This window comes from Malus sylvestris, chromosome 5 (assembly GCF_916048215.2).
Source record: "Malus sylvestris chromosome 5, drMalSylv7.2, whole genome shotgun sequence".
Lineage (NCBI taxonomy): Eukaryota > Viridiplantae > Streptophyta > Magnoliopsida > Rosales > Rosaceae > Malus > Malus sylvestris.
In genome coordinates, this window is record NC_062264.1 from 25,493,059 (window position 1) to 25,506,507 (window position 13,449).

Consider the following 13,449-nt stretch of genomic DNA (forward strand, 5'->3'; position numbering starts at 1 on the left):
TTATGGCTAGCCCATTATGAGGCTTAATTTACTCACACACCTGTAAATGTCGATAATATTGTGTATATTAAGAAAGAACAAGAATAATACCTTAGATACTAACTAGTAAGTACTCTATGTACCCACTTTTTAACTTAACCCAATCAAAAAATACTACGTGTTTCTTATTTTTTAAAGTCCAAAAAAATTACATAGCATGTTCATTATTTTTTGGACAATACTTGGTCACACTAGGAGTACCTAATATACTAACTAATCCTATAAAAAAACAACACGTGTCATTTTGAAAGTGCACACATCTAAAATTCACGTCGGCACGAAATTATTTTTAATTACATCCTCCCATTTATTAATGAATACGGTATAAAATCAAAAGCATACAGTGACTGATATCCAACACTTTCAGAAATGGGAAAGCAGGTGGCCATTGTAGGAGCTGGGATTAGTGGCCTCCTTGCCTGTAAGTACACACTTTCAAAGCGATTTCAACCTATTGTGTTTGAATCTACGAGCAGCATTGGAGGAGTGTGGATTAAAACTGTTGAGTCTACCAAGCTCCAAACTCCTAAACCGCTTTACCAATTCTCAGATTTTCCATGGCCATCTTCCGTGGAAGAGGACTTTCCTAGCCAGCATCAAGTTTTGGATTACATCCAATCATATGCTCAACATTTTGACTTGCTTAAGCACATCAAATTCGACACCAAAGTGTGTGGGATCGAGTATGAAGGTGCATCTGAGGATGAGATGCAGGCTTGGAGTCACTGGGGTGGAACTGGAGAGCCTTTCAGCTCCAAAGGGAAATGGAAAGTTGCAGTAGAAGACAAACATAGCCGTTCAACGGAGGTGCTTTCTCATTTTTACATGCATAGATATATGTATATATCCTTTCGAATTTAATTATGTTATGCTTTCATACTGTCAATTTTAAAGTCATACTGATCTGATTATGCATAAGCAGGTGTACCTTGTGGACTTTGTGATCCTCTGCATCGGACGGTTTAGTGATGTTCCAAACATTCCTGAATTCCCTTTCAACAAGGGGCCAGAAGCATTTCATGGGGAGGTTATACACTCAAAGGATTACGCCGCAATGGATTACGAAAGAGCGCGTAACTTCGTGAAAGGAAAGCGTGTAACAGTTGTTGGATTTCAGAAATCTGCACTGGACATTGCAATGGAGTGTTCGAACGCAAATGGTAGCTAGTTTGGTGAAAATTAATTGATTGTCACATGGCATGTGCCCAGAATATTGTGATCATTTTGTTCATAGTTTGTATTACCTATTCTTCTTGATTAATTGGTTGGTTTGCAGGGATTGAACATCCATGCACAGTAATTTACAAGACAGAGCATTGGACTCTTCCTGACTATCTTCCATGGGGTGTTCCCCTGACATACCTATACGTTAATCGCTTCTCGGAGCTGTTGATTCATAAGCCTGGTGAAGGCATCCTACTTGGTCTCCTTGCAACAATTCTTTCACCTCTGGTAAACTTTTTTATATTTATTTTTCATGAATTTTTTTATAAGCAATAATGTTGTAGGTTAAATAATTAGTTGTTAGGGAAGGGGAATCAGTGAGGTTCAAACCCTCACGGTATGAATTGCTTACTTGCCAACACTGCGGTAAAGCGTCATCAACTTATCTTTTATGAACTTAGTATTAATCTATTTGTAAAAAGAGGGAGTTTATTAAGAATATATTTTGTGAATTATAACAGAGATGGGGATTTTCAAAATTTGTTGAAAGCTACTTAACTAAGAAGCTTGGGTTGGCCAAGTACGGAATGGTACCTAAGCATTGTTTTCTTCAAGAAATTAGTTCTTGTCTGATCTCAACAATACCGGAAAAGTTCTACGATCGAGTCCAAGAGGGAAGCATCATACTGAAAAAATCCCCCAGCAGCTTCAGCTTTTGCCAGGAAGGCGTTTTGGTTGAAGGGGAAGTATCCCCTGTGAAGACAGATTTGGTGATACTCGCTACTGGGTTTAGAGGTGATAAAAAGCTCAAAGACATCTTTGTGTCTCCTACCTTTCAGGATTATATAGCTGGTTCGCCGGAGGCCATATTACCCCTCTACAGGTTAGCTCCTCTGAAAGCACATTGCGGCAAGTTTATGCCAAATATACCACATTTGTTGATCACATCTATCACATAACTCTAGTCCGAGTCCCATCTATATCTAGCTAGGTCTTAATTTTGTGAGACAAGTGATCAGTAAATGTGGCGTGCACACGTAGATATATTTGGTCGTTTTATTAATCTGATGACTCATTATGCTTCTATTTCAATCAGGGAATGCATACATGGACGAATTCCACAACTAGCCGTAATTGGATTTTCCGAGAGTCTTTCAAACTTGTGCACCTCCGAGATGAGATGCAGGTGGGTAGCTGAGCTTCTTGGAGGCACATTTACGTTACCAAGCATAAAAGAGATGGAGAAAGATGTGAACGAATGGGACGGATTCGCAAAGCGATACGCGGGCAAATACTATCGGAGATCATGCAACGGTACCGTTCATATATGGTACAATGACCAGTTGTGCAAGGACATGGGATGGAACCCTAAAAGAAAGAAGGGACTATTTGCTGAATTATTTGAGCCTTATGGACCATTGGATTACGCTCCATCTTAAAATGTTCAATAGTGCGTTGACTTAAAATATAAATCTACATTTCCCTTCCTTTCCTTTCAAATATGTGTGTGAACACGGAAAATTCCTGAAACGAAAGAGACAAGAAACGATGTGCACAAACAAATATTTGTATTTTGATGATTTTGGGTTCCAATCTCTCTTAAATTTGACCCTCTGATTCAATCTCCGTAAGGTGTGTATTTGTGGATGTGCGATTGATCCAAAGGGCCGTTGGGCTTGATCTAAGGATGAACGTTCTTCAAGGGCCGTGGACTTGATCTTGAAGGTGGATTTGAGCGGATCTTCAAAGGGGTTTTTGGGCTTGATCTTTGAAGAACAGTGATGAACGGATCTCCAAGGGCTTTTGGGCTTGATCTTGAAGAACAGTGATGAACGGATCTCTAAGGGCTTTTGGGCTTGATCTTGAAGAACAGTGATGAACGGATCTCCAAGGGCTTTTGGGCTTGATCTTGAAGAACAGTGATGAACGGATCTTCAAGGTATTTTGGGCTTGATCTTGAAGAACAGTGATGAACAGATCTTCAAGGGCTTTTGGGCTTAATCTTGAAGAACGGTTGGATGTGTGTGGATTTGTCGACGTTGTTGATCCAAAGGGCCGTTGGGGCTTGATCTTGGATGAACGGATGATGAACGATGGTGCTTTCTTCAAGGGCCGTTGGGGCTTGATCTTGAATTGGTGGATGGTTGATCCAAGGGCCGTCGGGGCTTGATCTTGGAAGAACGATGAACGAAGAACGAATAACACTTTCTTCAAGGGCCGTTGGGGCTTGATCTTGAATTGGTGGATGATTGTTGATCCAAATGGCCGTTGGGGCTTGATCTTGGAAGAACGATGAACGAAGAACACTTTCTTCAAGGGCCGTCGGGGCTTGATCTTGGAAGAACGATGAACGAAGAACGAAGAAGGCTTTCTTGATTCTTCGGGAACCTGGATGCTTGAGAGCTTCGGAGTTTCAGAGCTTCAGAGCTTCAAGAGTTTTGCCTAATGATTTTGGTTTTTCTAAATGAATGAAATGGGCTTGTATTTATAGAATTTTCCAAGGCCTAACTTTGAATATAATATTTCAGATGAAATAATTCGTTTCTGCCAGGTGTTGACACGTGTCCTATTTGATGACTTTTCCAACTCATTTCAATTTTCGTTGAGTCACACGCTACGTGTAAAATTTATGTAATACATGAGCGTTGACACTTTGATTTATCGGTCAACATTTATTTACCGAAATTTCGATGTCTACAAATGCCCCCACTTCAAGGCACGTCGTATACATGTGCTTGTCACGTGTAGGAGATGCGTTTTGAAGTCCCTTACTGTAGATGTCGATCCAAGGGCCGTCGAGGCTTGATCTTGAATTGGGCTGGAGATTTCTTCAAGGGCCGTTGAGGCTTGATCTTGAATTGGGCTTTGAGATTTCTTCAAGGGCTTTTAAGGCTTGTTCTTGAACTTTTGTTTGAAATTTCTTCAAGGGCCGTCGAGGCTTGATCTTGAAGGTTGAAATTGGACCACAAGGAGCTTCATGTGGTAGATGATCTTTGGCTTTGGTAGTGGGTGAATCGACACGTATTTTGTTGCGCTTTGTTGACTTTCCACAGCTTTGATCTTGAACTGGGTTGAAGGATTTTCTAGATTCCTCCAATTGTTGATTTTCCACAGCTTATTCTTGAACTATGTTTTGATTCAAGGGTGGTAGACACTTAATCTTGAATCGGACTTGTGATTTCTTCCAGGGCCGTCGAGGCTTGATTTTGAATTTGGCTGGAAGCTTCTTCAAGGGCCGTTGAGGCTTGATTCTTGAAGGCTGACTCGAACACACGGCAGGCAGGCACGAGGTGAAGGTGACGACTTGTTGCTTTGTTCAATCTTTCTAATTCACACCTAAGTAATTTGGTCAACGGTATGATCTTCGAGATTGATGGGCTCCTCTTCCAATTGGTGACTTGGTCTTTAAGGATTTGATTCAAGGGTGGTGAATCGGCACGTGCAGCCCACAACGCCTAGTAAGTCGACCCAAGAATTTGAGGGTCAAAACGAGTTCACCATCCTCGGGCAGATGCGGCATCTTCTCGAGTTCTTCATCTCAGACTCTTTCTGCTGAGTTGACTGTGCATGCTGCATTCTTCTCTGCTTGTTTCTTTAGGCAGATGTGGCAGCTTCTCGAGTTCCTCAGTTCGGACTCCTTCTGCTGAGTTGATCGTGCAGACCGCATTCTTCTCTGCTTGTTCCTTCTGCACCTTGTCTCCACATGCTGCAAGGTATCATTTTCACTTGCCTTATCTGTCCTCCAAGCAGATGTGGCAGCTTCTTTAAAAGTACAGCAGCAGTGGAAGGCGAGTACTCGAGAGCAGTGCTAGGTAGGCATTCAGGGAAGGGTTCCAAGCAGTCGGTTCCTTACCCGAGTTTGAGTGGAAGTTCCGGCATATTGTTTTCTTTATCCTTGTCTTTGTAGGTAGAAACAAGGACAAAGGAAAGGACAGGGAGAGTGCATGATATGAGATACTCTTGCTTTCTACCCTGGTGATATGAGATACTTTTGCTTTGGAGTCATTGGCTTGCAGAGGTACTCCAAGGAATAAGGAACACTGAATGACTCGAGAGGTTTCGTTGGGAAAACATTTTTTTTGAGATGAAGAGAGGCTCTGTGTGTCTGCCTTGCTATGGAAGGTGAAGGTGGACAGTTATAGGAGGTCCCTTAATACCTGTAGAGGTAGTATTCTTTCACTTGTGTCGGCAACTAACGCGTGATTGAACAGTAAACTTTCACGTGCTTTCTCCTTCACCGAAAATCTTCGACAAATTGCCCGTGATTTGCGCAAAGTTGAGTGTGCATATGACAGGTGATGACGCGGCCGAAAAAGACTGGTGCCTCTTCGATAACTGGGATCGGCGCTTCGACAAATTACCAGTGATTTTCGTAAAGTTGAGTTTGCGTGTGATGGGTGCTGACGTGGCTAAAAAAGACTGGCGCCTCTTCGATATCTGGGATCGGTGCTTCGACAAATTGCCCGTGATTTTCTCAAAGCTGAGTTTGCGTGTGATGGGTGCCGACGCGTCTGGAAAAGCAAGATGCTTCTCCGATTTCTGAGCTTGCCTCTTCGATTTTTGAATGGCCTCTTTGAATTCTGAGCTCGCCTCTTCGATCTCTGAAATCCCGTCGAGTGCTGATTTTTTATAGAGGCACGCTGTTCGTTTCAAAGCACACTTGAATTTTACTTATGAAAACTCCCTTCTTGCACTTCTAAGATCTTGATTCGTCCAACCTCTTCTTTCTTCAACACTTTGAAAATGTCAGGACCCTCCGATCGTCCTTTTGACTTGAACCTTGGTGAAGAGGCAGTCCCGCCTTCTCCCGACAACATATGGCGCCCATCATTCATATCCCCTACTGGTCCTCTTACCGTTGGGGATTCGGTGATGAAGACTGATATGACCGCTGCGGTGGTGGCCCGGAACCTTGTCACTCCCAAAGATAACAGACTACTTTCCAGGCGGTCTGATGAGTTGGCTGTTAAGGAGTCCCTGGCTCTTAGTGTGCAATGTGCGGGTTCTGTGTCCAACATGGCCCAACGCCTATTTGCTCGAACCCGTCAAGTTGAATCGTTGGCGGTTGAAGTGATGAGTCTCAAACAGGAGATCAGAGGGCTCAAGCATGAGAATAAACAGTTGCACAAACTTGCACACAACTATGCCACAAACACGAAGAGGAAAATTGACCAGATGCAGGAATCTGATGGTCAGATTTTACTTGATCATCGGAGGTTTGTGGGTTTGTTCCAGCAACATTTGCCTTCGTCTTCTGGGGCTGTACCGCGTAGTGAAGCTCCGAATGATCAACCTTTGGCTCCTCTTCTTCCTGGAGTTCCGCCAAGTGGTGAGGCTTCAAACAGTCAACCTCCAGCGCCTCTCATTTCTGGAGCTCTGCCGAGTGGTGAGGTGGCACCTGAGCAATGAAGACTCCTTCCCGTTCGTTTGCACATTTGTAAATTTTTATTTTTTTTTTTTTTCAGAAATCAATAAACGAGCTTTATTTCCTTCAGATGTACATGTATACATATATAAATATTATTTTATTATATATATATATATATATATATATATTTTTTTTTTTTACATAGTGCTTCCGGTGCCATGTATATATATATAATATATACCCACACAATGTACATACACACGCACACCCACCTTTTTCCTTTTGCTTTTCGGTGGTGTTCACATCCACCATCATAACTTAAGTGATGGCCACTGCTTGTCTGACGCAACTCCACAAATCATATTTTTTTATATATAACAAATATATATACACACATGTCACCACTCCTCTTTGCCGTCCACTATCCCCAAATTTTCCTTTATGTTTTATATATATATATATATTTTTTCTTTTTCTGGTGCTTGATGCCACCATGCCCCCTTTTTTTATTTTTTGTATTATTTTCTGTTTCTTTAGTTGGTGCCCATGCACCATTCCCTTTTTTCACGTGGTGCCAGATGCACCACCACCCTTCTTTTGTTTTTTTTTTTTTTTTTTTTTTTTTTTTTTGTGTGTATAAATTTGGTTGATGGCAAGAGGAACTTACAGGGAGCGGAGCAAGGAGGCCGAGAAGATGGTGCTTCGAGCTTCACGACCGGCTAGTCGTTTGACGGCGGTCGTTGAAGTTCTTTGCTATCATGGTGGTCATAGTGACGAGCTCGAGGGAATCTCCCAAGACACCCTACTCTCCCAACGAGAGCCTCGCCGAAGATCTCTGCCCATCACGAGCTCCACCATCCGTCAATCAACATCGTCGTCAAAAGCCCAGCCACGAACTTCATTGTCCTGCAAGCTTCAGGGAGCACGACCGTCCTCACTGCTTGCTTCGACTTCAGCCTCCCTTTCTCAGTTGCTGGCTTCGCTGGCTCTACTAGCCCCACCGCTTCGGTCAGCCCATATCCGCCGTCAGAGATGAGCAGCAAGAAAAGAGGACTTACAACTGCACGCAATCTGATTTATCTCTTCTTTGTTATAATCAAAGCTCTCCAGGAGCTTCCACGAGCATGGACTCCCCAGACGGACATCAAAGCTCTCGACTTGTTTCCCGGATGCAGCATATATCATATTTTCATTTCCCGGCCTGAAACGTAAGGAGAAAATGGGATCCTCTCCTACCTCCATGATATCAATCGTATCTTTGCATCGCTTATCGAACCAGCAAACGCAGCTATCCTCGCCGGAGGTGGCGATGAGGCCGGGTGTAGCGGCTGAGGCGATGCAGCACATGGCGGTGGTAAATAGACCCTGATCTCGTCGACGTGTGACTGGTTTGGAGGCTCACTAGCTCCGGGTGTGCACTCCATGTGTAGAGGTGGGGTTTGGGTGGAGTGAGGACGAAGGAGACTGGCGGAGATGAAGGCTTAGGGCCAAGTGAGGATGGGCAGAGAGCTGTTCTGCTGGTGCTATGGAGGGAGTAGTGGCTGAGAGTCCGCTTCAGGGACCCCGTGGAGAACTGCCACGATATCCCCCGCTTTAGCTGCGCTGCTATCAACTTTTCGATCAACTTTTACTGCAGATATATATATGGTGGTGACGGTGGTGGTGTTTCAGAATTTGCAAACTGCAACTGCAATCTTTGTGATAATTCAAGTGCAGCAATCGTAATTGCAATTCAATGGAAGAAGTATGCGCATGCAGCAGCAGCTGTTATACAACTACAGATACAAGATCATCTTTGTCATCTTCTTCGAACACGCACCTATACACCTTGTCATCGGCTTCCTTGTGTGTCCTTACTACGTGGACCAATCGGTATTTTGTGCGGCGGTGCTCGGACCCCCTGTTTGATAAAAGCAAGGCGGCGCCGCCCATCCGGAAGAGGCAGTTTGGGAGGAGCATCGCCTTCTCGTTGCCTTGGTAATAGTTCGGGGTGATGATCTCGGTGCTGACGACCACAGCGTTGGAGTTGAGATGCACCTGGAGGAGGTCGCGCGCCAAATCGATCGAAATGAGGCCGGCGCTGCAGCCCATGCCGGAGAGTTTTAAGCTCTTGATGTTGCTTCGGAGCTTGTACTTGTTGATCACCATCGCTGAGAGCGACGGCGTCGGCGAGAAGAGGCTACAGTTAACAATGAGAATATCGATGTCTTTGGGCTTGAGCCCAGTCTTCTTGACGAGCTCTGCCTCGCCCCTAGCGGCCTCCATGGTGGGGTTGGGCGGAATGTAGTGAATCGCCGGAGGGAGGCAGGTCTCATCCCCGAGGCCCGAGCGCTCGAGGATCCTCATCTGGAACTCGACGCTCTTGGGGTTGTCGCTGAGGTTGAGGCAGGAGTGCTCCATGAAGGTGGAGAAGGGGACGCGGCAGGTGACCGGAGGCTTGAAACAGGCGTAGTCGACGAGGTACTGGTAGCCGAGCTTGACATACTTGAGCTTGACGGAGTTGGAGAAGTCCTGCAAGATTGGAGGCATGGTGTTTGCTGGGTTCTTCTGTGGGTTTGAAGGATGATGCAGGTCCAATGACGAGGGGGAAAGAGATGCGAGAGAGAGACTTGGGCCTCTTCATGGGCCTATTGGGCATGGGATCTGGTGGCTGTGAAATGGAGGAAGGCTTGGGCCTCTTTCTTTTTTTTTTTTTTTTTTTTTTTATTTCCACAAATTTGTACAAAGAAATTGTAATAACATCAAAACTTTTAATAAAAATCTTTATTCCTTATTTTGGTGTGACTGAACTTGAAATTGAATATTCAAACTGCCTACGTACCCTTCCAAAGAAAGAGATCAAGTCAAAACGTAGTTCAAATAGAGAGATTTTTTTTTTTTTTTGTATTTTCTTTTGGTGCCGTTTGCAGTTTCAACTCGTGCAGACAATGAACATTTGGTGCCGTGTTGCAGTTTCAGCTCGTGCAGGCAAGGAGCGTTGGTGTTGCCTTTTATGCTCGTGCAGACCAGGAGCGTTGGTGTTGCCTTTTATGCTCGTGCAGACCAGGAGCGTTGGTGTTGCCTTTTTATGCTCGTGCAGACCAGGAGCATTGTGCCATGCAGTTTAGGCTCGTGCAGGCGATGAGCATTTGTGAATTTTGTCAAGCAATCCGGGAGAGGCGTTCCTCACAATTTTCATAGCAAAGAGCTTTGACCGCGTGATTGAAGAAGTCTTCGGGCAAGAAGTCGCGCATCGTGATGGCAACGGACGATTTTTGTGTCACAATTTCATCATCTTCAACACGTTCACGTTGCTTTGAAGGTTGACAAGAGCTGCTTTGCCCCCTTTCCGATTGGCGGATTTGTGGAGGAGGCGTATGCTTCTTGTGCAATTTCTTAGGAGTGACTTGAGTCCATCCTTCAACTTTGCTTGTCTTGGACGATGCCCCCAGCGGTTGAGGTGAAAACTTTGAGTCGGAAGAGCCAGAAGTGAATGTGGTATAGTTTGACTTCGCCACTTCGTCAAGATCTAGCTCGATGATTCCTTTCTGAGCCAGCTTCATGATGAGATCGTTCAACACGAAACATTTTTCTGTCGGATGACTGATGAAGCGGTGGAATTTACAGTATCTTGGACTGTCGGTATGATTCATCTCTTCCGGCCGTCTGCACTCAGGCAAACTAATCACCTTCTTGTCCAACAGGTCATCCAGCATGGCAACCACATCAGAGTCGGGGAATGGATAAGTCTTCTCCTCAAGCTCCTTCAAAGTGCGTCTACGCATCTCTTGATCACGAAAAGCTTCGGTTTGAATCGCCTTGCCTCGTGTGGAGATTCTGACGAGAGATGTGTTGACCGTCATTGCTTCCTTGGTGGGTTTCCATGCAGCCTTTTCCACCTTTGTCCCAAGAACTTTGTCGTTCTTATAGTCGGCGATCGGTTCTTTCTTCCCATGATGGGAGATGCTCAACTCCATGTCATGGGCGCGAGTGGCCAATTCCTCGAAAGTCCGTGGTTTAATGCCTTGAATGATGTATTGCAAACCCCATTGCATGCCTTGGATGCACATCTCGATTGAAGAGGTTTCCGAGAGCCTGTCTTTACAGTCGAGGCTTAGAGTGCGCCATCTGTTGATGTAGTCAATGACTGGCTCGTCCTTCCACTGCTTTGTGCTCGTTAGTTCTAGCATGCTCACAGTGCGGCGGGTGCTGTAGAAGCGGTTGAGGAATTCCCTTTCCAATTGCTCCCAGCTGTTGATGGACTCAGGCTCTAGGTCCGTGTACCACTCAAAGGCATTTCCTTTCAGCGAGCGCACAAACTGCTTGGCGAGGTAGTCTCCCTCCGTCCCCGCGTTGTTGCAAGTTTCAACGAAATGTGCAACGTGCTGCTTTGGGTTTCCTTTTCCATCAAACTGCATGAACTTTAGTGGTTGATAACCCCTTGGCATCCTTAGGGCATCAATCTTCTTGGAATAGGGCTTCGAGTAGAACAAGGAGGTATGTGAGCTCCCTTCGTACTGTGCCTTGATGGTGTTGGTGATCATCTCCTGCAGCTGCTGGATAGAAAGAGATCCCATGAGTGCCGCTGCTTGGTCTGGCTCCGGCTTCCCATCGATTTTCTTCACCGGGGGTTCTTCGTCTCCGCCAGCTCCTCCCTTTAGTGGATCATCCTCTGGGTCGGGTTTATCACCGTCCTGCGCCTCCAGTCGGTTGACTAGTGCTGCAATTTGCAAGTCTTTTTCTTCCACAGTTCGGGTTAGCCTTGCGATTGCTTCATTCATTTGAGCCAGCTGCTCATCGATTGAAGTTGCTCCAATGGTCATGACTTGCATGGCTGAACTGTCGCTTGAATCGGCATCAGAGAGCATGGATTCGAAGTATTTCCTTGGGCTTTCCCCCCTTGGTGCCCTTAGTGAGGCTAAGGTGATCAAAGGCTCGTGCCTTGGATGCTTTTGTTCCCTTGGCAGAGTTGATGCAGAGGTGAAAGAGGCGACAGAAGTAGCTCTTGCCGTGCTTCGAGTCGTGATGCCTAAAGTGACACCAGTTGCGACGAGGACGCTTTTGTTCTTTGCGCCGGTTGCGGGAACAGTTTGAGCCTTCCTTGATGCCATTAATTTTGGAAGTGCGCTTGAATTTCTTGAACGGAGAAAGAGATGAGAGGCAGAGATTGTCCCACTGGGCGTGCCAATTTGTGAACACGGAAAATTCCTGAAACGAAAGAGACAAGAAACGACGTGCACAAACAAATATTTGTATTTTGATGATTTTGGGTTCCAATCTCTCTTAAATTTGATCCTCTGATTCAATCTCCGTAAGGTGTGTATTTGTGGATGTGCGATTGATCCAAAGGGCCGTTGGGCTTGATCTAAGGATGAACGTTCTTCAAGGGCCGTGGACTTGATCTTGAAGGTGGATTTGAGCGGATCTTCAAAGGGGTTTTTGGGCTTGATCTTTGAAGAACAGTGATGAACGGATCTCCAAGGGCTTTTGGGCTTGATCTTGAAGAACAGTGATGAACGGATCTCCAAGGGCTTTTGGGCTTGATCTTGAAGAACAGTGATGAACGGATCTCCAAGGGCTTTTGGGCTTGATCTTGAAGAACAGTGATGAACAGATCTTCAAGGGCTTTTGGGCTTAATCTTGAAGAACGGTTGGATGTGTGTGGATTTGTCGACGTTGTTGATCCAAATGGCCGTTGGGGCTTGATCTTGGATGAACGGATGATGAACGATGGTGCTTTCTTCAAGGGCCGTCGGGGCTTGATCTTGAATTGGTGGATGGTTGATCCAAGGGCCGTCGGGGCTTGATCTTGGAAGAACGATGAACGAAGAACGAAGAACACTTTCTTCAAGGGCCGTCGGGGCTTGATCTTGAATTGGTGGATGATTGTTGATCCAAATGGCCGTTGGGGCTTGATCTTTGAAGAACGATGAACGAAGAACACTTTCTTCAAGGGCCGTCGGGGCTTGATCTTGGAAGAACGATGAACGAAGAACGAAGAAGGCTTTCTTGATTCTTCGGGAACCTGGATGCTTGAGAGCTTCGGAGTTTCAGAGCTTCAGAGCTTCAAGAGTTTTGCCTAATGATTTTGGTTTTTCTAAATGAATGAAATGGGCTTGTATTTATAGAATTTTCCAAGGCCTAACTTTGAATATAATAATTCAAATGCAATAATTCGTTTCTGCCAGGTGTTGACACGTGTCCTATTTGATGACTTTTCCAACTCATTTCAATTTTCGTTGAGTCACACGCTACGTGTAAAATTTATGTAATACATGAGCGTTGACACTTTGATTTATCGGTCAACATTTATTTACCGAAATTTCGATGTCTACAATGTGTAACTTAAAAGGTTACACCAGTTGTGCGCTACTATTTAATAATATTCGAGAAGAAGAATTTTTGATATATTTTCTTGAGAAATGATAATCACTCTTTTTTGTCTTGCATATATTCATTATTCACATTTTTAGATTTTTGTGGCAGAATCTGTCATGACTATTTTTCTCATAGATGAATATGAGAAATTAAGATGAAGAAATACACACCATCAATGAGAAATTAGGAATTCAGAGATGAATTCCAGCAAGAATTCGATGAACACCAAAGCGGAAAAGGATTAAGATGTTAACAAGCCGTGAGGCAGTTGGTGAGTGATACCATATAGAAAGCTTAGCTTATAAGAAAACTGCATTTGCAAGAAAATATCTTGATTTCATTTCATAAATAATTTCAGTGTACGTTTTGGTATATATAGAGGCACAAATCTGATGACCCTTCTACCCTTAGTTAACCTAGCTAATTACAGACAAGTCCCTAACTAACACAAGTAGTTTGTTACAACTGTAACAAACTATTTTATAGCAGTACAAGTAATATTTGACTCAATACCACCTACT

General features: G+C 44.5%; 2 protein-coding genes across 4 annotated transcripts; one reads left to right on the top strand and one right to left on the bottom strand.

Moving 5' to 3' along the window:
• The first annotated feature begins 358 nt into the window (after positions 1-358).
• Positions 359-12,695, top strand: LOC126624500 (probable flavin-containing monooxygenase 1). 3 transcript variants are annotated; one of them, XR_007624117.1, is made up of 6 exons: positions 359-846; positions 962-1,199; positions 1,316-1,491; positions 1,725-2,086; positions 2,300-3,142; positions 12,080-12,695. XR_007624117.1 is itself a non-coding variant. In XM_050293566.1 (5 exons), exons 1-5 carry the CDS (start codon positions 409-411, stop codon positions 2,640-2,642), a joined length of 1,557 nt encoding a protein of 518 aa, XP_050149523.1. In that variant the 5' UTR covers positions 359-408; the 3' UTR covers positions 2,643-3,748. The 3 variants fall into 3 exon arrangements, 1 of the variants encoding a protein (XP_050149523.1); XR_007624116.1 differs by lacking the exon at positions 12,080-12,695 and adding an exon at positions 3,190-3,748; XM_050293566.1 differs by lacking the exon at positions 12,080-12,695 and having other exon boundaries at positions 2,300-3,748.
• LOC126624509 (3-ketoacyl-CoA synthase 5-like) lies at positions 8,339-9,315 on the bottom strand. Its single transcript, XM_050293575.1, has one exon. It carries the CDS (start codon positions 9,098-9,100, stop codon positions 8,339-8,341), a length of 762 nt encoding a protein of 253 aa, XP_050149532.1. The 5' UTR covers positions 9,101-9,315.
• Positions 12,696-13,449: the final 754 nt, after the last annotated feature.

Excerpts from the sequence above, each read along its gene's own strand:
- LOC126624509 (XM_050293575.1), bottom strand. The coding sequence starts at position 9,100 with ATGCCTCCAATCTTGCAGGACTTCTCCAACTCCGTCAAGCTCAAGTAT.
- LOC126624500 (XM_050293566.1), top strand. The coding sequence starts at position 409 with ATGGGAAAGCAGGTGGCCATTGTAGGAGCTGGGATTAGTGGCCTCCTT. Across the intron at positions 847-961 it reads AACATAGCCGTTCAACGGAG|GTGTACCTTGTGGACTTTGT; the intron begins GTGCTTTCTCAT and ends ATGCATAAGCAG. Across the intron at positions 2,087-2,299 it reads GCCATATTACCCCTCTACAG|GGAATGCATACATGGACGAA; the intron begins GTTAGCTCCTCT and ends TATTTCAATCAG.